This window comes from Vigna umbellata, chromosome 3 (genome assembly GCF_029865625.1).
Source record: "Vigna umbellata cultivar VRB3 chromosome 3, Vumbellata_1.0, whole genome shotgun sequence".
Lineage (NCBI taxonomy): Eukaryota > Viridiplantae > Streptophyta > Magnoliopsida > Fabales > Fabaceae > Vigna > Vigna umbellata.
This window is the reverse complement of record NC_142167.1, coordinates 47,451,486-47,474,285: the sequence shown is the minus strand read 5'-3', so window position 1 is coordinate 47,474,285 and position 22,800 is coordinate 47,451,486. Positions and strand designations below refer to the sequence as shown.

General features: G+C 31.5%; 2 protein-coding genes across 3 annotated transcripts; both read right to left on the bottom strand.

Moving 5' to 3' along the window:
* Positions 1-527: 527 nt before the first annotated feature.
* On the bottom strand, positions 528-10,297 carry LOC148202761 (uncharacterized). 2 transcript variants are annotated; one of them, XM_088110717.1, is made up of 11 exons: positions 7,492-10,297; positions 6,655-7,172; positions 5,721-6,248; positions 4,992-5,631; positions 4,266-4,369; positions 3,701-3,971; positions 3,264-3,624; positions 2,899-3,154; positions 2,749-2,823; positions 2,463-2,594; positions 528-1,479 (listed from the first exon to the last, which is right to left on the bottom strand). In XM_088110717.1, the coding sequence occupies exons 1-11, from the start codon at positions 10,268-10,270 to the stop codon at positions 763-765; spliced, it is 6,381 nt and encodes a 2,126-aa protein (XP_087966843.1). In that variant the 5' UTR covers positions 10,271-10,297; the 3' UTR covers positions 528-762. The 2 variants fall into 2 exon arrangements, with proteins under 2 accessions (XP_087966843.1, XP_087966844.1); XM_088110718.1 differs by having other exon boundaries at positions 3,264-3,633; positions 6,655-7,178; positions 7,588-10,297.
* A 7,699-nt stretch (positions 10,298-17,996) lies between these two features.
* Positions 17,997-20,680, bottom strand: LOC148202760 (isoliquiritigenin 2'-O-methyltransferase-like). Its single transcript, XM_088110709.1, has 4 exons — positions 20,242-20,680; positions 18,936-19,252; positions 18,762-18,826; positions 17,997-18,479 (listed from the first exon to the last, which is right to left on the bottom strand). Exons 1-4 carry the CDS (start codon positions 20,667-20,669, stop codon positions 18,180-18,182), a joined length of 1,110 nt encoding a protein of 369 aa, XP_087966835.1. The 5' UTR covers positions 20,670-20,680; the 3' UTR covers positions 17,997-18,179.
* Between the last annotated feature and the right edge of the window lie 2,120 nt (positions 20,681-22,800).

Here is a 22,800-nt window from a genome sequence, read left to right as displayed (position 1 = left end):
CCACAGAGACGAATGCACTCCATTGCTTGAATCGATTACAGAGTATGTGATACAATGCTCAAACTCCACACATATAAGAATTAAAGCACAGCTTTTTATACTTCTTTTCAACATCCTTTTATTAATACTCTGCATGATTGAGGATGCTTTCACTTCCACTTTTATATCTTTTTAAAGTATTGTCGTTTATTTATTATTGTTGTCGGTGGCTACTAATTAAAAGGACAGATTTACCCATTTAATGTTTCTAAACTTAATCTTGCATTACCATTTGCATTTACCCTTTTTATGCTTTTTTTCTTTATGTAAATCGGTTTGCTCTAATAGTCTTCAATGATGTTTTTTTCACTAAACTTTTGGAAAAAGTCTTCAAATGGATTGGATTGGTTTGTTCCATTCCAAAAGTCCTCTGCTTGTTTCTCTTAAACAGAAATGCTAAAAAATTATCCCTCAGATGCTTTGCCGTGACACACTGATAGGAGTAGAATTGTAGAATTGGAAGTCCTTACACAGAATATATAAGGCACTTATTGAAGGAAGGGAAACAATTAAACTATAAGTTACATAATAAAACAAATAGTACTTTTGTTTTTTCATAACACATGTTTTGTCTTTGTCTCACCAAGAGAAGCCACTTACACAACAAACAAGGTAACAAACGTACGTTAAATTTATTCAGGACACCAAGCTACGTGAAAAAGATGGAAGTCTCAACATTATAGTATAGTTGAAAGTCTTAATGACAATGAACAACGAAAACCCTCACGAGGGATTTCTAGCAGCCATGCGATCGAGCTCATATTCACTACAAAGAACTGACCATTTATAAGCCACTTCAAACAATTCTTGCTCAACTTTTCTTTGATCTTCCTCCGTTTGAGATTTGTTTTTTCTCACATTTTCAAGCTCCTTTTTGTACCTTATAGTTTCCGCAATGCATTTATTTTTTCCCTCATCCAGAGATGATAAGGCAGCCTCACAAACTTTTATTTCTTCCTTCAACCTAACGATTTGTTCCTTCAAAACCACTTCCTTGAGTGGAGCTTCATCATTGAAATTCTCTGCCTCAGAAATTTTAATGGCCACCTCGTTCTGACGAGCTTCAAGTTCTGCCAACTTGCGAGTGGTAGCAAAGCGTTGCTTAAAGGAGCATAGAATGGTTGGAAAGTGTTGGTGCATAGTCTCTATAATACGTTTGAGTCGATCTGACAGAGTCACATCTTTGAAAGGAAGGTCGGACAGAAAATTAAGAGTAGAAAAAAGACGGAGAGTGTTAGTCTCAGAACTAACTATGTCCTTGAGAGACATCTTGAGATACTTTTCCAGCTCAACAAGGGTCTTTACAACTATATTATCTTCACCCTCTTTCCCCAAAGCAATTGGTATCATATCATTGCCCCCAAAGTCTTTAATGAGTTCAGGATGGCCTTCGCTTTCTTTACTAATGCGTGCCTCATTTTTGCTACTCCTAATTTCACTCTGGAAGGAATAAGAAAATATAAAACGTTACCATCAAACCACAATAGTTATAAAGCTTTAGTTTCATAATACCATTTTGGATGAGTCATATAAGTGCAAGTAGAAGAAGTTAAATTGTGTTGTTATTGTTGTTTTTCTTTCGAGAGGTTATAAAGAAGAAATTATATAAACGTGACTTTATGCGTTTTCTTTTTTATACGGTGTTTATATTATGAAGGTTGTAAAACAAGAGAGAAAACAGATAAGGGAGTTATTGTTGTATTTTACAATATATGTGTGCAGTGGCTTATATTTTACAAAAAAGGTATCTCTCTTATTTATAAGAGATGTAAACCTAGAAACAATAAATGCTGTTACTCTTTCTCACTTAACCATTAATCATACAATCAACTTCCCCACATCACAAGATTTATAATTACTATCAATCTGACAAACAAGAAATTAGATTTTAGAGTATTTTGAAAAAGTTTCATTTTCTAACATTACTTAATGTGGGACTTCACACTTATACTTACAGATTATTTCTTACAATCTTCTCTCGAGAATGAGTTTTTTTTGAAAAAAACTTGTTATTTCATTTTATTTATGAACTCTATATATAAATAAAATGTAACAAAATATCAAATATTTTCTAAATCAAAATAATAACTAATTTCTAAGATTGAAAAATATTTCTAAAACTGAAATATTTTCTAAAAAGTAGTTTAAATCAAAATATATTAAATTAATATTATCAACAAAATGCCATTTTGATGGTATCATTGATATATATATTATCAGTATAATTATTTATTTTATTAGGAATTATACTTTTAGTCTAAGTATGATCAGTAACAAAATATTAAATTTAAATTCCAACATAGAAATTCAGTATTTTTTTGTTTTTCAATTCCACTCATGCGACAATGATAAATCAAAATGGTGACATCATTTTTGTTCTGACCAAATATATTGAAAATGTGAATTGCATAAAATAAACTTACATGTAGATGTGATTTACGTTGTAAAGTAACTGTTGGATCCAACTTAGAGGTGGCGGATTCGGAAAGAATTGATGAAGCTTCCATATTGGTGTTCTTTGCTATGGTTTCCACTAAAGCAACTTGCTCAGTACTCTGCGCAAGAACGAATGATATGTAGCTGTGGTGTAATAAATTGTAGACTTGATTTCTTTTAATGAATTATACTAGCAGGGTTATTGTTGATATATAGCAAGTGGACATGCATATTAATTTAGAATAATTTATGGTATTTTTGTTTGTCATTTACCTTAGGAATTTCACCAAGTGGTTTTTTCTGCTTCATCAGACACGGTTCACTAGTCTGTTGAGTGTCCACCAATGGCTAAACAAAGTAATAAAAAGGTGTAAAATCACAATAGTCTCATCCAATACTCATAAAAAGATTCATTAGACTCACATTTGAGGGTGTTGGCTTTTCAACTGTTTGCGAGTTTGTTAATGATGTTGTTATTCTTGGTATTTCTGAAGTGAAAACTTCTGCAACAAATTCCTGCTCTGGTTCTTCATTTCTTGGAGCCAAAATGTGGTCATTAGAAACAACACCTATTTCACCTTCTTTATTAACCAAGTCAGAACCTTCTTCCAAGCTAATCTTAGGCCCATCCCCTTCTTCAACAGCCTGGGAATCTCGTACCATGTCCTCACTACTACACCTGTGTAACAAACTTAAATTTCTCACCAAAGAACAAAAAATCTCAAACTGATGCTATCAATCTTGTAAAAATTCACCAAACGTATACTCATCTAACAAAATAGTCATACCTCATAGAATTGTCATCTATTTGTCTCTTAGCAATGTCCTCTTCCAGCTTAGGATCCCTCGCCACAACACGTTGACGCATTTCCTCTACCCATGAACTCTCAAATCCAACTTCAATAGCTTCTTCACATAGTTTATTGAACTCTTTTTCTCTTTGAGGAATAACACTATGGACACTTTCCTTCTGCAGTAACAACAACATATCTGCCAAAATTTTCAACCTCCAAGCTTGAAAGCGCTCACTAAACTTCTTGGAAGCATTCCAGAGATGAGGATATGTTGTTATTGCCTCCACCAGAAGAGAAATCTGTGCATCATCCAGATCAACAAAATGTTTATATGCTCCCAATCTTGTACGGATATCTGCAGAAGCTGTAAAAAGTTTGAGAGGATGATATGGAAATATAGGATGGAAACGAGAAAATAAGAAATCAGAAACCTGAAGAAATGTCAATATTGTTGTTAGGAACAACATCTATTCCTTCTTGTTTATGCAAAAGGTTCAACCCTTCTTGTACTTGGATTCCTTGGCTTGCCACTGTTCCTGCCTTGCCTTCATTCAATTTATCATCTTGTTCAACTACCTTGGAATCTAGCGCAAGTTTGTCCTCACCACCAGACTCAACGTGAGTTGCAACACCACCTTCAATGCCAATGTCTTCAACTAAAGGGCCCTCTTTAATGCTCTCATTTCCTACGTCCTCAATCTTCTGTGTATTACAAATTGGAAAAAGTACGATTGAGTGAGTGGCTCTAAAGTTTGAAAGGAGCCCTATTACAATTACTATTGATTCTTCAAGTGCATATTGGTATGGAAAACCTCCTTCACTCTTTCATTCCTCATACACCAACTTTCCTTTTAGAGGTGGGCTTCTAAATTCTAAAGCAGTAGTTGGTATTGCTAAATATGCTATATTGAAAAATGTTATTCTAATAATGAGACATTATCGACTTTTTTATTTTATTTTATTTATATTCATATTCATAGATTGGTTGGTTCTAACCTCTGATGAAGTGACCTCACTGCCATCATTACTAGTTGAATAGTCGTATATGGATCTTACTATGTCTTGAAATTCCCAACCACCAACTTCAGTGTTTACGAAATCTGTAGAAAGATATATATGTATATATTAGGAAATTCACGTGAAAATGAAATTCATAACAAAAAGGAATACAACCTCAACTTTCCAAGATGGATCATTATATCAGTACAATTAAAAATAAAAAGAAACAGATATAAAAAGTTGGGAATTTTTTTATCACCCATCAAAATAAAGTGGCGACTCTACGTCTTCATAACTAAAAAATTAAAAGACTTGCAGCAAAAATTAAGTTAACGTTCTAATTTTAAAAAATTCTGGTGGTACTCGGTTGGGAATTGGAAACCATGCCAATATATACATATGCAAGACTTATTTCAAAGCATTTAGTTAACATAACAATTATTTAATATTTCTTGACATCATAAAAAAATTAAAAAATAATAAATTGTAATAGTACACTAAGATAGATTAAATTACATAGATAACTAAATTGTAATAGTGCAAACAAAATGTGAAAATAACTAAAAAAAGAGTTAATTTCTTAAAATAATTTGAGTCTAATAATTAATATATTTTCGTTGTTGAATAAAAGTGAGATAAAATTACATTTAATTTGAAACTCATAAACTTCCTTTTTGAGAGTGTATACGAGTTAAGACCAACATTTATGTAGAAAAGAATTACCTTTATAAGGAAAATCTTCACGGAGCTTCTCAAATGTAGTTGTTGAAGTCAAAGAGAGTTTTGGACATTTGTAGACAATGCAATTCTTTACATTATGCAATTCAATCTCTTGACTGAAGTTTTCCAGATGCATAAATATTAAAAGTTTGAGTCTTGGAAGCTCAACTTTAATCTTTCCTTGTTTACATCCAACAAGCTCTTCTAGTTCATTGGCTTCATTTATGACCAGAAAATGAAGATTGAGAAGGTCATTAGAAGCAGATCCAGAGAATAATCTTTTCAACTTGTGACAATCATCAACATGCAATGCTGCTAGTTTTGGGAAGCATGGTTGAGGAGAAACAATATTAGACAAATTTCTATCCCCTTCAATTATTTGTCTTAATTCGTTGCATTTTTTAATCGTCAAAAGCTTCAACTCTGGTAAGAATCTTACAACAGACTTTGGAAAGATTACTTCCAACTTTCCACAATTCCATATTTTTAATGTGGTAAGATGTTGGAGAGTAAGTGAATTGTTGGGACCCACTTGTTGGCCAATCATTTCATGTTCATTAAGACAAAAAATACGTTCTGCATCAGAATCCATTATGTTTAGAGTTTGCAAAGTGGGGAGATGGTTCTGAATCCCTTTCGGATCCTGTAGGACATTAAGAGCAAATGTAAAAACATAAACGAAAAATGAAAAATTAATTAATAATCATAAAAAGAAAAAAAAGACAAGACTACCTTCGTACTTCTGATAATAGGCACTCTTGAACGATAAAATGGATACAAACATGCGTAACACTCAAAGTCCTTCAAAGATGGCCACGTCACAATGAGATTGTTGGTAGAACAAATGCTAACAAACTTTGGTAGATTCCGAAGAGAGAGTATTTCCAATGCTGAGAATTGAATATGAATCTCCTTATAATCCTTATTAGCTACGTCATATTGCCCAAACATATATTTCAATTGGAAACACTTATACACTAAGAGCTGTTTTAAGTTAGGAAAGATAGCTTTCATATTCTCTTTGCCATATTCATCATCAGTGTCTATAATGTGCTCAAGTCCAAGACATTCGTCAATTCTCAAAATTTCCAACATCGTCAATGATGAAGCAATGGAGAGTTTAAAAAGGTACTTTGCCTTATCAAAGCCTTTGAGTTGAATCTCTCTAATATTGTGTGTCACAATCAAGTTCAAACCATGTGGTTGTTTTGAAAGACATTCAACACTTTCAACCGGCGGATCAAAATCTGAGTTCGATATCTGCAATTTATACACCAAAATACTTCTTAAACCAAACTAAATATTATTTTATCTCTGATTATTAACGTATTCCATTTCTATTGTATTGTTCGTATAGATAAAAGTTTAAGCAATGTCTATAATTATTTAGATTCACTTGTTTCTTCGCAAAAATAATTGCTTTCTGTTTAGTCTATTAAAAAAAATAATTTTCCAAAGTTAATCTATTCCAAATAATCTATCCCAATACTTACATATTAAAAATTTATGTTGCAGCTATTGATACGAACTCAGGTCACTAGTAAGTGGCAGGGCATGTAAGACCATTTATTACTTTTTACACAACATCATCTTGAAATTCAAATATTTAGATTAATTTTTGTAAATTCACAAAGATAGAAACAATGTAAATGATGGTTTTTCATACCTTGATTGCAATACAATCCCTTTTTGTAGCTTCTGAACCATCGCTTGAACAATTTATGTTGAAAAACCCAACATATCTCCCAATATCCAATGATAGTGTTCTTAAAGATGGACATATCACATCATAACTACCAACAATGGTTTTGTTCCGAATATGATGAAGTTGAAGTACTTGTAAAGCAGGAAGCTCAATTTGAGTATTATTTCGACTAGAGAAGTCTTTCAAATCTGCAGCCTCTTTATTTGTTATATCATTCAATTCTCCAACAAAAGAAACAGGGAATATACCCTCCAATAACTCACATTCACTGATATGTATCATCTTCAAACTTTGAAAGATTGAAATATCACTCTGACAATCATTTTCATCCTCAACAATGCTTTCCTCCTGATTTTTGTTGATCCTTTCGTGAGTTACTATATACTTCAAACTTTTGCACCCTATTATTGAAAATTCTTCCAAAGAAGTCAAGGTCTTAGCTGTAGATGCTGTAAAAATTGATCCTAACTTTCCACAATATGTTCCTGAAAGCAATTATAAATTAAAATTATATTGTTTTCTTGGAACTAAAACCACAATCTAGAGCGTCAAATGATCAGTTAATAATGATGAAAATAATGGCACAACACAGTTTCCTTTAAATAATTTAACATTTAATAAACAACTCCACATGCAATATAATTGTCTTTAATTTTCAATGAGACCAATTTTGGTTTTAGTGTATTAACAAGTAATTGATTTAAGTAAACGTAGATCAGTAGTGTCTCGAGTTTGAACCTTACTAACGGAAAATAACATGGCAATGAAACAATATATAAGTTGGAAGGTACATATGTGTCACCATTTTTAACAAAGGAATACCATGTAATGTAACTAGGCTATGCTTCACAACTGTTGTTGGAATTGAAGGGCTATAGAAATATGGATGCTTACCTTCCTCTATTACTTTATCACGGTCTGTTGATGGAACAATATCTCCAATTATTTGATCTAGCTTGTCACATTCTTCTATCTCAACAACTTTCAATTGAGTTAAGTCTCCAACAATGTTGGCTGGGAATATATGTTTTAATTCTCGACAGCTATTTATCTTTACATCCTGCAGATTTTGGAAAATTTGTACAGGATGCCCTGTGGTGAATTCATCTTCACCTTCCTCCGTTTTGTCATCATCTGCTAATATATACTTCAGTTTATCACATCTTGATATTTTTAATATTTTCAATTTTACCAAACTTCGAGCAATAACATACGTGAAGAGAGATGTCAGTCGTGGACAATCACTTAAATACAGCTTCTCCAACTTGGATAAGAGAGTTACCACCTCACTCGAGTGACTACGAGTGTCAATCAAACATTCTAACTCTTCAGAATCACGTATCTCCAACTTATTCAACTCATCCAAACCTCCTCCTTCAATTTGAAATATATCAGGGATGATATTTTTTGCACCTCCATGAATAGTTGCCACAAATAGATCCTTTGCTCTTTTTGCCAAACCCTTTATTACCTCATTTGATATGTCAAAATGCTCAAGTAATAAAGTTCTGCCCATGTAAATATCTCTAACATGAAAATCGTCAAAACTATCATATCCTAATACAATTCCATACCTTTGCAGTGTTTCGGGAATGCTAAACGTCTTAAAGAATTCAATATTGTCTTCACTGTTAGCATCCCATTCTCCTTCAATGATGTACAACTCTTCCAAAAGCAGAATTCTTTTAATCACTTCAAAATCCTTCACTTTAATGTTACATTCATTTAACTCTAACAATTTTAGTGTAATCGCAACATCGGTTTGTAATTCAGGAAATGAAGGTAGTAAACAACCAAATAACGAGAGACTGTGAAGATTCTTCATACCGCCTAAAAATGAGAAGTCGCTCAATTCATAATTCGCAATGAATAGACAACGAAGATTTGTTAATGTTTTGAAAGATATTGTTGACAATCGTGTTGTTCCATCCTCATCGTTTTTAAGAATCAGAACTTTGAGCATTCCCATTCTTTTGAAAATCCCATCAAATTCTTTCATCTTTGTCTCTAAGTATAAAAACTCAAGATTGGAGCAATCCAAATCATTTGGAAATTTCGCACACCATAGATATCTTATAGAATTTTGTTCCACTCTAACATCTTTTTCCACTTCACACTTGATCATCTTATTCTCATCTTTTGCTATTATGTGGGCCACATCACGAACTATGTCATGCATTTTGACAAATTCATCATCTGCATCCAACAATAAACAACAACTAACAAGCTTAAATTTAGCTGCAATCACTTCACTCCTTGCCTCTTCATATGAGTCAACTTCTCCAACTACACCTAATCCTATTGCACATCTTGTTAAGATTTCAATTGGAATTTCAAAGTCTTCAGGAAACACAGAGCACAACAGGAAAAGTGATTTAGCTTCTTTATAATCCAAATTATCATAGCTCAACCGCAAGCACTTGTAGGGATCAGTCAAACCTCTTTCAATATTTATTGGCTTAGAATGTCTCAAATTATTCAATGCAACCTTCCATACCGTCTCAGCTTTTCCCTTCAAACTACAAGCAACAGCTGCAATGGCAACCGGCAATCCTTTACATTCATCGGAAATTAATCTTCCCATATCCTTTAAGGTATCAGAGGTGGCATCTGATATAAGTGCTTTATTTTGGAAAAGAGTCCATGCTTCTTCATCGGTTAAATTTGGCAAGGAAATCTTTCTTTGACAATCCATTAAAGTACAAACTGCTTCTGATCTAGTGGTAATGAGAATCTTGCAGCCTTTAAGGTGTTCAGAAGAAGGAATTCCAATACGGCCAAAGTCAAGCTTCTCCCACACATCATCTAGAATTATAAAATTTTTCTTTTCAGTTAATTTTAAGCACAATCTTTGGGCTCTCTCCATTTCTTCGGTTTCTTCAAATTCAACTTGCAGTGAACTTGCTATTTTCTCTTGAATCCTGCCAACTTCCACTGTACTAGAAACAGGCACAAAAAGAACTTTTTCAAAAAGATGCTCTGCTTCTACGAACTTCCTAATTTCCATTGCTAATGTGGTTTTACCACAACCTCCCATTCCATACAACCCAATCATGGAAACATCATTATTTTTCACTCCATCCAGTAGTTGCTCGTATGCAGATTGTCTACTCGCAAAATTCATGCATTTTTCTGAAAGCATATCAAGGGTGTTTGAAGGAAGCGTAGCGGTGCGATCAAATGGCACATATTTTTTACCTTCATCTATGAACTTTTCAAGGTGAAAAACTTTATTTGCTAGCTTTTTTCCCATACGATATCGCCAAATCCAATTTGGACAATATCCAAAGCAACACATGTTTTTTGTTCTTGCCTCTTCTAGCAACTGATTCACTTTGCCTATGTTACTGATAGCATCTTGCAGCCACTTGTCAACAACTCCAGTAGTCTCTCTAGTTTTTCTCTTGGCATGTTCAACATGTTTTTGGACATCATCTCTTGTTACAATCAAATCGCCCTTTTCTTGCTCAAGCTTTTTGACAGAATTGTTAAAGGAGTGAAGATAACGCAATTGATTTAATGCGCCACACACTAAATCACTTGAAACAGAAGATGCCAAGCCCACAAGGCAGTCCATCAATTTGTTCCACCAAATGCAACTTTCTTTAACCTGAACAACAAAGGAGGTATTAGATGAAAAAATTATTTTAAGATCATTTATTATAGGTTCTACTAACTCTCTTTTATTGTAAAAATAAATTCTCAAGTTGTGCATAGTAATTAAATTTAATGCTTTATATTATAAATATTCAATTATTTGATACACTAAAGATAAACAACTTCTTAATAATTTTAGTTTTAAAATATTAGGTGAGATAAGTGTTTTAAAATATGTTTTCATTTTCATCTCTTTCATGATTTTAACGAAAATATTTAGTTCTTAAATAACATTATGTTTTGAAAAAGTTTTAACCTCCGTCCAACAAAAAAATAATCATATCCAAACGTGTACTTAATGACACACAAGTATGTAAATCAAAATATTTGTTAAGTAAAAAAAAAGTATAGGAGTGTGATAATGCTAATTTTTACCATTATCTAAGCATCATTTTAGTAGCAAAATCAACTCCTTTATAACTTATAACATGTTTAATCCTCTTCTTTTGTCTTGTTTTCTGAATAATTGTGTTTTAGGCTACTTCGTTATACTTTCTTCAATAATCTCTTATTTTGTAGCTAATAATGAGCTTGGAAGAGTCTCCAACAATGTGTAGGGCTGAACCAAAACACAAGGAACAAGCACACATGCAGAAATGCTCGTTACCCAGCTAACGGACGCCCGTCTCCCAGAGCACGAACGCTCGTCCAGGTTGGACGCCCGAGGACGCTCGTCCAGAGAAGACTCTCAGCGGACGCTCGCCCAGGAGAAGAGGACGCTCGTCCAAGACGATTAGAGAGGACGCTCGCCCAGGAGAAGTGGACGCTCGTCCAGAGGCGCTGAGTGGACGCTCGGCAACGAGAAGCGGACGCTCGTCCACTTTCATTGGGCGCGAACTTTCCCAGAGAGTTTCACGCCCGGGCGTGAGAAAAGGGGCGCCCGGGCGTGACTTTTCCAGAGAGGTTCGCGCCCGGGCGTGACTTTTCCAGAGAGGTTCGCGCCCGGGCGCGAGAAAGGGCGCCGGGCGCGATTTTTCCAGAGAGTCTCGCGCCCGGGCGTGAAACACAGGGGGCACCGGGCGCGATTTTTACTGATGTGGCAGACAACTTATTTAACCTAGAAACGTGAAGGGCTTTGGGAATTTTGGCTGCCCAGACACGTTTTCTCTCAATTGGAGCTCTTGGAGGCAAGCTAGGAGCTGTGGGAACAGTCCTTCTTCAACCTTGGGTCTTCCTCCTTCTTCCATTTTCACCGTTGTTGTAAGCTTGAGCTCTCCATTCATGGAGAGCTAGTTTCATTATTGTTAGGGGATTGATGTAGCCACTGAAATCTTATGTAAAATACTATGTTTTGAATGAATTTATGCCTCTTTCATTGATTGTTAGTGTTAAATTCCTTTTCTTAATGTTTGTTGTGAAATAGCTACCCATTATATGATTTTAGGGTTTGCTTGATATTGGGAAATGTTGGGTAAATCTGGACTTGGATTAAACACCTAAAGGAAATAGTATCTAGGGATAGAGCTAGGACCTTTGGTTGTCTTAGATCTCAATTCTTAATGCAGAAATAATTGTTAGGTTTTCCAAGGGATTGGAGCCTAATAAGGAAGTCTAGGCTTTCTCTACCAAGGGATTGAGTTTGAGTAATTTAGTAGATTGACATTGGCATATTAATGAAGAGGAAGTGATTTTCTATACATAAGAGTGAAGTAGGTGAAATCATACCCCAACAATACCATTCCATATCATTTCTAATCTTTCCATTTCCAAGTGTTTGAGTATCTAAGATCACTTTTATCAATTATGTTTCATGTTTACTTTAATTGCACAAAAACACAAATTATGAAGCATTCTTTAGTCTAAGTTAGTTGGAAATTATACGATTGTTTGGTGACACGAGTCTCTTGGGAAACGATATCCGGTCTTACCGGTTTTATTACTTAGAACGATTTGGTACACTTGCCAGAAAGTCAACAAGTTTTTGGCGCCGTTGCCGGGGATTCGTGGTTAAAACTATACTTTTGTGTGTTTCTAACCAACTTAGGCTTTATTCTTATATTCTTTTTACTGTGAATAATTTTTGTTTTCTTTTATTTTTGGATAACTTGGTGCTCTAGTATTGTTGTCTCTAGTGTATGCAGGGCACAATCCGTACTAGTCTAAGTTAGTTGGAAATTATACGATTGTTTGGTGACACGAGTCTCTTGGGAAACGATATCCGGTCTTACCGGTTTTATTACTTAGAACGATTTGGTACACTTGCCAGAAAGTCAACAGAGTGCAAAATATATATGATCAAAATTTGAACTGAAACATGCATTATATACAAAATTAACATTACATTTTTTTTAAGTTTAATTTTGTTGATATTTGTTTATATTTATAGAAACGCTTTTAAATCGTATCAAATTTAGAAAAAAATTGTAAATAGGAAATGAACAAAAAATATGTAATTCTGTAAAATGTTAATTGTTATAGAGAATTCTATAAATCAAGTTATTATATGCATGAAGAGATTGACCTCGTGAGTAAGAAGAATTCCACACTTACTTTCATGTCTTCAACGCTTGTTACTTTATTTCCTATCCATAATTTAATTTTCAATTTTTTTCTTTCAAATAGAAAACTTCACTTTAATTCCTTATAGTTTTTTTTATTAGACTATAAAATAATTTTTTCCTCTATTTCGTTCATCAATATTAATTTTCTCTTACTAAGGTGGCATTTTTCGCATTCTGTTATATATCAATAAATTTAATAAATTAGTATGTCAAACTAACAAAATATAATATATAGAGTTGAGTTAGATCTATATTTCACTATCATATATAATATGATACCAAAAGTATATCATTGCAAGATTACTTGGGTCTATTATATTTTCCACTATCAATCCCCATTTATGCACTCGATTCGACACTACCTTAACAACATGTATCATATTCATTTATAATATGGTATAAGTGAGGTTTTATGTCCCGTGTACATAACTTATTATAATTAAATAGTCAATAAGTAAATAAATTAATAAGTAAAGGCAAACCAATAATTGGACTAATAAGGAGCAATTTTCTAATGATGACTGAGGGACTGTTGCTCTCTCCACTACCACCACATGCTCCTTCCACCACTCCATATCTATTTTGCTCTTGCTATAAAACGGATATCAACATCCGTTTCACCTTCAACGGGGATGTTGACATCCTTTTACATATTTTATATTTTAGTTTATTGCTTTTATTTAAAAAGAAAAAGAAATCTTCAATGGATGTGATCACATCTGTTAACGGCGGATATAGCACATTCATTTAATAAATCTTTCAAAAATGTTTTAATTATTATTTAAATAATAATACATAAATTAAATTAATAATAGTTATTTTATTAAATTAAATGAATTTAATTTAAATAATTAAGTAATAATTTTAAAAAATTAAATAATATTTATATTAATTTAAAATATAATAAATTAAAAACTAAAAAGTAAAAAAAAGGAAATCTTCAACGGATGTGACCACATGATGTGGCACATCGTTTAATAGATTTTTAAAAAATTTCTTAATTATTATTTAAATAATAATACATAAATTAAATTAATAATTATTATTTTATTAAATAAAATAAAATTAATTTATAAATAATTAAGTAATAATTTTTAAAAAATTAAATAATATTTATATTAGTTTAAAATATAATAAATTAAAAAACTAAAAACTAAAAAAAAAACTTCAACGGATGTCGCCACATTGGTTAACTGGCACATCCGTTTTAATAATTTTTTAAAAAATATTTTAATTATTATTTAAATAATAATACATAAATTAAATTAATAATTATTATTTTATTAAATAAAATAAAATTAATTTATAAATAATTAATTAATAATATTAAAAAATTTAAATGATATTTATATATTAATTTAAAATACAATAAATTAAAAAACTAAAAACTAAAAAAAAAGACCTCAACGGTTGTGGTACGTTCGTTAAAGGATGTGGCACATCCATTTAAGAATTTTTTCTTAAACGGATGTCGACATCCGTCTAAGCAAAGAAGTGGGGTGTAGGATATTTTAAAATATAAAAGATAGTTTTGGAATTTAAAAATAATGTGGTGGTGCATGGAACAATGTGGGGTGGTGTAGGGAGTAACCCTCTGACCGAGAACGTTTATAAGTATGTAAAAGTTTCTTTGTCCTACATCCATCAAATTGAATCTCCATAACACTGCATTGAAGAACAATCTATTAAAGAGAAAAAGGCTGACACTTATTCATCTCTCATTGAATCTTTAGAACACTAAAGGCTAATTTCTCATGGAGAAAGGTATACATACCCTCATTTAATATAGATGAGAATTATGTAATTTTAAGATCCCATTCTGGTGTTGTATTTAAAAGCCAATAAATTTTATCCTATGTTTTTTTTAGTGTTTTAATGAAATAGTTTCTTTTTTACATGAGAAAAAAATTAAACAAATATATATATATATATATATATATATATATATATATATATATATATATATATATGAAAGTGCTAGTGGGTATTATATTTGTTTGAAATTAAATGTAAGATGAATTTGTCAGTCGCCAAAGGAGACAAAGGTTTTATGTTTATGTTGTTCCAAATTAATGATATTTATGTAAATTATTCATGAAATAAAAGATGCTACACTATATGTGTATTAGTTTATATGTATATTGAAATTCATTAATAAAAGACATTTACAGATCACTCAAGGGTTTATTATTTTATTTTATAAGTAATGAATATAATTGTACACAATTTTATATGTTCATTACTTTTACTTATATATCCAAATGCAGTATGTGATTCTAACTAATACATATTATAATTAGCATCATAATGTTATGTGTGGTATGTTATGTATCACTTAAAGGAGAATGCCAATATACGTTAATTGTGGTTTGATTGTTACGAGTAAATTATGTATTTTATTAGTCAATGTTTATGTGAAATTTCATTATGAAGTATCGATTCTAATGTAACGAATTTTCGTGTAACATTTGTGTCAATGTTTAATGGGCATAATTTCTCTTATTGGAATGAACAAATCATATTATTATTGACCCTAGCGGCTATGAAAAAAAAACCTAAACATTATAGTAAGACTTAAGGCATTGGAAATAGGTATGAATGAGAACTTCCTTGTGCAGCTTATTTTGAACTCATTATCATTTAGGTATAGGCTATTTAGTTTATATATAATCTAAAATTGATGTTACTATATACTCTTTTAATTTGGTTAATGGATATTTTAACTTCTTTAAGCACAATCATCTCATTGGTACTGGAATTTTTTATGATACTTTACGTAAGATGAATTTGAATGGTTTATATTTTGAAGTATGTTAAGTAATTTTTCTATAACCATGCTTTTATGGATGCAAGCTTTGAAAAATAGTCATAGATGCATGCTTTGAAAAATAACCATGTATTTGTTAAACAAGATTTCTAGTAAAGTGATTCTTAACATACCTTTTTAATTGTGAATTGATAGGACAACCACTATAAGACACCCTAACGTTTGGGGTGTCAAACAGAAATTAAGATTTAAAATCTGCAAGAACAGAAAGTAGATGTAAGAATAATCAATAGATCTTTCATTGATTACCCAAAATGAAAATAATCAAAGGGATATAAGTTTTGTTGTCTTAATCATAGTAGGAGAATTGTTGAAACTAAAAATGTAAGATAATAGGTAATTTTAGTAATATGCATCTCATAAAACATAGAATTTATTAAATTTATAATGATGGAAGTGAAAATGAGGAAAGATAGATAAGTTTACATTACCTGCTTGAAGTGAGAGATAGGAGAATTGGTGAGTTAGTGTAGAAAGAGAAAGAGAAAGATGAAGAGAAAGAGATGATAAGTAGAGCTTCTTCCATTGCAAAGAAAAGGATTAGAATTTCTTGATAGCTCGAGATAGAGAGATGAAAGTAATGCATTGCTTGAATCACTCCAACACGCAACACAACAGAATAAAACCACACTTTCGAAACACTCTAACAACCTTATATACCTTTTTCTTTAATACAGCTAACAATTGGTTCTTTTCTTTTTCTCCAATTCAAAGATATGTTCTTTACTTATTACCTATCCATCTACAAAGATATGTTTTATTACTCACGTTTTAAAAAGATACTACATATAAGTTTTAAAAAGTTTCTCTTTTTTAAATTAACTCCATTTTCATAAGTTTAATAAAAAAAATTAAATATATAAAATCAAATGCTAAATAACGATTAATATTTCTCTCACTAATAATTTTTTCTATCTCCCTTTTTTCTTAAAATACTCAAATAAAATTCAGTATCAATAATTATAAGGTAATGAGTGTTCACAAGTTGATACTATGTATCATCCTATCAATAAGGTAATAAAAATTATCATACCTATTACTTATTAAAGGTATCCATATATTAGAGATTTTACCTTATACATATCCTCTATTACACATTTTTTTGCCATCCTTATTTGAATTCTCAACCCTAGAGTCTACACTTACACTTGTATTGATAGGATGTTAAAATGATAGCTAGTTTATGAAGTTTTGGTGAGAATGGTTGATAGATTTATGGACAAATGTGCATGGGATGTATGATATTGTCATGATGATAAGATTGTTAATGGATATGAGCATTGTATGCATTAAGGTAAGGATTATTTTATCATTTGAAGCTATCCGTAACTCTACTATAATCTTCCATGCTCATGTAGAGGAGAATGGTTAGTTAGTGAGCGTGACATGAGGTCCTGACATAAGGAAAATCTCAAGGTTCTTATGACCATGATAAGGATTAATCTTGTGAGTGGTAGCTCGGTAGAGTGGTCTATTACCACCACAAGTGTATGGGTTCACGAAACTGACTCAAGTGCACATATTCAGATAAATGAGTCTAGAAAAGTTTGATTTCATGTATGAATGTGTGAAAGTTGTGTGATGAAATTTAACATGTTATTAGGTGTCTTGGTACGATTTATATTTTCAGCTAGCTTACTTTATGTGTATCTAGATGATTTAATTGTTTATGAAAACTCTTTTGTACATTAGCTTATCCTGTTATTTCTTTGTGTTTCTTGTGTTTATGTTTGTTTCTTTTTCGATGATCACCTTATTGGTATAAGCAAATGAGATATATATGTTGAAACATCTCTAGTGGAAGACGGTGATACAATAAAGTTTTTTTCTTGATCTTTTAATATTTATCTTTTGTTGTTTTAAATATATTTATTATTATGATTATTTTTTATAACTGTATTAATATTATGTCTATATAGTTTGAAAAAAAATTGTTTTATTAGTGTAACATGCTAAGAATATGATGTTACATGATGTGGTTTTCTTATTAAACATAAAAATTAGGTTTGAATATATAAAATAAAATTATATTTAAACCTAATCATAAAAGATAAATCATGAGTTTCAATTTCTCAATTCTAAACTTGTTTTTACTTTTAAAGTATTATTTCTTATCATGTACTTTAATTTCTTATTTCTTAAAGATAAATAATGTTTATCTTTTAAATCAAATTATAAAAAAAAACACATTTATTTAAAAAATGAATAAGATTGTCACACAATATATTAGTAAAATTTGTTGGACAACTTAAAATCAGTAATTTTTCACGTGTTAAAAAGGTAAATATTGTTTAGTAACATTATGCTATAGGTTTTTTTATCAATAACACGATTAACATATAGTTGTAATTCTGATCAATTTTTACCAGTCAAACATTACATGTCACTTTATTAAATTGCTACAATAACTTTTCCAGAACTTTCTTATTCAAGATTGCTTACGTATACTAATTTCTGATCCAAAACTCTATTCTGCATAAAAAAAAAATTACTGAAAAACTCTACTTGTAGAACTCCATCACTCCCACAGTAGCTGATATGTCATTACATGCAACACGAAACTTGAAAAAGCCAGAGCTCTTGCACAGGTTCTCAAATTCAGTCTCAGTTCTTTCCCTCCCTCCATGTGCTAAAAGCATGTGATTGTCCACAATAGTACTATGTTTAGATGCATCACTTGAATTGGGAACCTCTGGAATTATATAGTCCAAAACAATCACTTTCCCATGTGGTGGCAAAGCTTTGTGACAGTTTCTTAAAAATTTTATACAATCTTCATCTCCCCAGTTGTGACATATAGACTGAAATGACCAAAACCAAAGAAAAAAAATGAGATCAACGGAGGAAGAGATTCCCTTGGAGACACAAATACCAATCACATCTGAACCTAAGAACTGACACCACTCTGTACCAAAAACCTTAAGACAATAAGTTAACGAGTCTTTCATCTTTATATTCTACTCTACTTTCTTATTTTTATTCAATGTGAGATGATTTATACTTGGATTCCCAACAATTACAAATTTTACATAGTATATTGAACTTTTCGAAATACAAAATTAAATTCTATGTAATGCACCAACCTTCACTAAAATGGCATCCCCACTTGGAACACTTTCAAACATATCTCCTCCCACATGCTCCACACCTTCATGCAGAATGAGTGTTAGCTTGCTGATTGAAAATTTTCTCTAACTTATAAAATATTTGTAACCTCTTTATACATAGAGCAAGAGAAATTAGTATAAATAATGTACCTGGATGAGGAGGTGCATCTTGAATCATCTGAGGTAAATCAAAGTTAATTCCTTTGATTGAAGGGTATGCAGAGAGAATAAGTTTCAGGGTCTCTCCTACTCCACCTCCTACATCAACCAGTGTTGACAATCCCTCAAATCCTTTATATACTTTGAGTACTCTTTTCACTTCTATTGGACCAGCATGAGCCATTGCTTTGTAGAACATTTGATTCAACTCTGCATCTTTCTCCATATATTGATATGACAGCATTCCAAAGACACTTTCAAAATGGTTACTGCAATTAGGGTCTAGAAATGCTCCTTTTGCATCCTTCCTATTAAGAGCACAAACAACGTTAAAGCTTATGAAAAGTCATGACGAAAATACTACAACAGGTTTAATTCATGAAAACTGGTTGTAACTTAATTATTCAAAAGACAGAAGTATGATAATTACTACTTAGTTGCGAGTCTTCCAATGGAAGATTAAAAAAAGACACAACACTAATATGAGTCCAATTTATACAAAGTGTATTATACGACCAGATGGCTACATGAATAGAACTAAGCGGAAGAGACCACCAGAAGGAAACGATAGGCCACATAGGTTTAAACCCAGAGAATCCAGATAGGCAATGTGAAGACTGGCCGGTCGAATATGGTTATAGACCAGACAGACGTCCCTATAAGTAAACATACCTAAACACTATCATAAATCAAGATTACTGGTAAGTATTACTTAACCGGCCATGATTGGACCATGATTAAGGTTCACTACTCTAAGCTCATATAAAAAACCATAAATAGATGTCAAAGGTAAGGAGCTAGATAAATTCATTTATTGCAAATTTGAGTCTTTGTTGTGATCTTCTATCAATTTAATTATTGACGTAAACATCAGAGTGTCTTTGACAAGTATTTCAGACAGTTTGAATTGCAAGCAATGAAGAACTTTGACTAAAGACATATAGGATTACCTAATCTAAATTAGAGTAAAAGCATGAATGTGTACTGTGTGGAGATACTCGAACTCATACCTGAAACATAAAGTACTTACACCACTTTTAACCAAAATTTTAAAACAATGATGTTAAAACTTTAAACTAATGATATACAGGTCTTCTTCCTGTAAAATACTTAGCTTTCTATTTTTATGAGAATCGTAGATTTACAATATTGATGTACCACTTAATCTTGTGAACTTTGTATCTTAATATAAATATAAAGGCAAATGAATCCTTAAACAATACAAGTCAATTGTTGGATTAGAGATTAAATGAACATTAAAGAGAGAAATTAGAGGTTAAATTAAAGTATTGATTACCAAAGGTCATGAAATCCGCGATGAAGTAAGGTTGAGAGTGGAGCGAGAGAGATTCCTTGATGATCATAAGCAAAGTAGTGTCCAACTGGTGTGAGAGCATAAACTCTTTTTCTCTCACCATCTTGATCGGTGCGAATAGAGCAACGTAAAAGAGAGTAACTGACCAAGAGTGGCAACATTCTTTCAAGCCTATTAGCCAATTGTGGGTGCTGATTTGGAAGCAAAGAAGCAATCTCAGAAGCAGAAAAACTTGAGTCATCGGAAGAACTCTTTGCCTTTGCTATGACATCGAACAGATTTATGTCTATAGCAGCGTTTAGAATTGCAGGGAGGACTCTGCTGAAACACAGCAACACAGCAGAACGGTATGCATCATCCTCCTTTTCCACTTCCAAGGGAATTTCACTCTCTTTCGAGTTACAACCCATTCTCTATGCTGTTTAGTTCTTTTCTACTTTCTTTAATTTTCTCATGTTTATATAGACATAATCGTCATCTTCAATGTTGGAATATAAGTTTCAAATTTCGGCTGATCAAACTCTTTGACTAAAATATGTTAATATAATATAAAACTTAAATATTTTGAAAATATTAACAGCGAACTTTATTGTTGTATTGAATAAAAGTTTAAAAAACTAAAAAAGTATAGTAAAATCTTATTGGAAAATACAAGTTTTATGTTGAATAAAAATGAAAAAAAAGAACATTATATAAAGTTAAAGACTTATTAATAAGGATTTTGATAGAAAGTGACATGAATTTCTTATGTGATTAAATTTAAATCATATCTCGTTTAACATTGTGTAATATCCTCTTTCATTTTTCTCGCTGTATAAATGTCTTATAATAATTGTTTTGTTGCCAAATGGGTTGGTGGGATACGGAGGCTCGCGCACGAGGCTGCTATCTAATTATCACTTTTTCTTTTGGTAGGTGTTGACCATTTTTCTATGGTCCATCCTTGTACTTTATGCTGGTGATGCTGTACTTACAGTATATGGTTTTTATCAATGGTGTTATAAAAAGAGTAAATTATGTAGATTTAAATCTGTTTTAATTAGACATATGTATTTAATATTGGCTTCAAAAATTAAGACAAATGTATTTTGGACATACCTGTATTTGTAAAAATGAAAAGGTTTAATTCTTTTCGACATCCCTATTTATGTACGAATGTCTCAATTGGATCCTTGTTTTCTAAAGTGTATCAAAATGGTCCTTAATTTTGAAAATTGATATCAATTGAGTCCTTTCCGTTAAGTTGGCTGGACGGCGTTAAAAAAATTGATGAGTGGATGCTGAGATGACGAACGAACGCTCGTCCATCAACGAACGAACGCTCGTCGACCACCGAACGAACGGTCGTCCAGCAGTAAGAGGTCGACGAGCGTTCGTTCTCTGGTAGACGAGCGTTCGTTCGCTGGTAGATGAGCGTTCGTTCGTCATCTCAGCATCCACTCATCAATTTTTTTAACGCCGTCCAGCCAACTTAACAGATAGGACTCAATTGATATCAATTTTCAAAATTAAGGACCATTTTGATACACTTTAGAAAACAAGGACCCAATTGAGACATTCGTACATAAATAGGGATGTCGAAAAGGATTAAACCAAATGAAAATTTCAACCCATTTCAATAAGCCACATAGGTAAGTTTGAGATATATTTTAAATCACCTTTGACGTTTAGGTCTAACAGTTTGTTTGATAAAAAATAATTTATTCAGAATATAAGAAAAATTAGGTTTAATGGATTATTGTAATTGTGATAGATAAACAAAATTAAAAGGTTAATTGTGTGATTTTTAAATTGATTTATTTAACTAATTTTTAGATAAGTGATCAATATTATTATAAATATATTTAAAGCTTTTCATGAACGTAGTCACTATTAAAAAATTAAAGCAATAAGAAAGTTTTAACATGTTATGAAATTTTTAATTTTTGTCTTATTATAAGTTTTTATTTAGAGACTACTCTCACTCACATTAATGTTATTGTTATTATTTATATTAACACGACCAATCATGTCTTATTAATAAAATAAAAAAGTGTGTTGAGTTAACTTGGTTTTTCAAATAGATTATAGTTTAATTTGACTAAATGAGTAAGATTAGAAAATGTTTGGTTTAATTTAAGTTGCACTTTTTTTCTTAGCTCAATTTATATTTATAAACTTTTCAGGCAACCAATTAGATCAAGCTGAAACTTTTAATTGTCATTAGTCTCAATCATGTTAAGGCATAAATGAATTTTATGATAAGATGCAAATCATGATTTGTATATCATGTCGAAGAAACTCATGTATAGTTAATAACACCTAATAACATTTTTGTTATATTTTCAAGTGTAAAAGTAGGTATCAATTTCATATGAACTTAATAATAATGTGGGAGAGACCCTAAAACCAGATTCCCCTGTAATTCCTCCTACTCTCCTTCCATTTATACTACGCTATGGAATCTAAAGCTTTTAAAAAAATACTTTATAAAAAAAAACCTAGAATATATTTTAAATTAGCCTGGAATTAAAAATTTCTAATAGTTGAAAATCAATACTG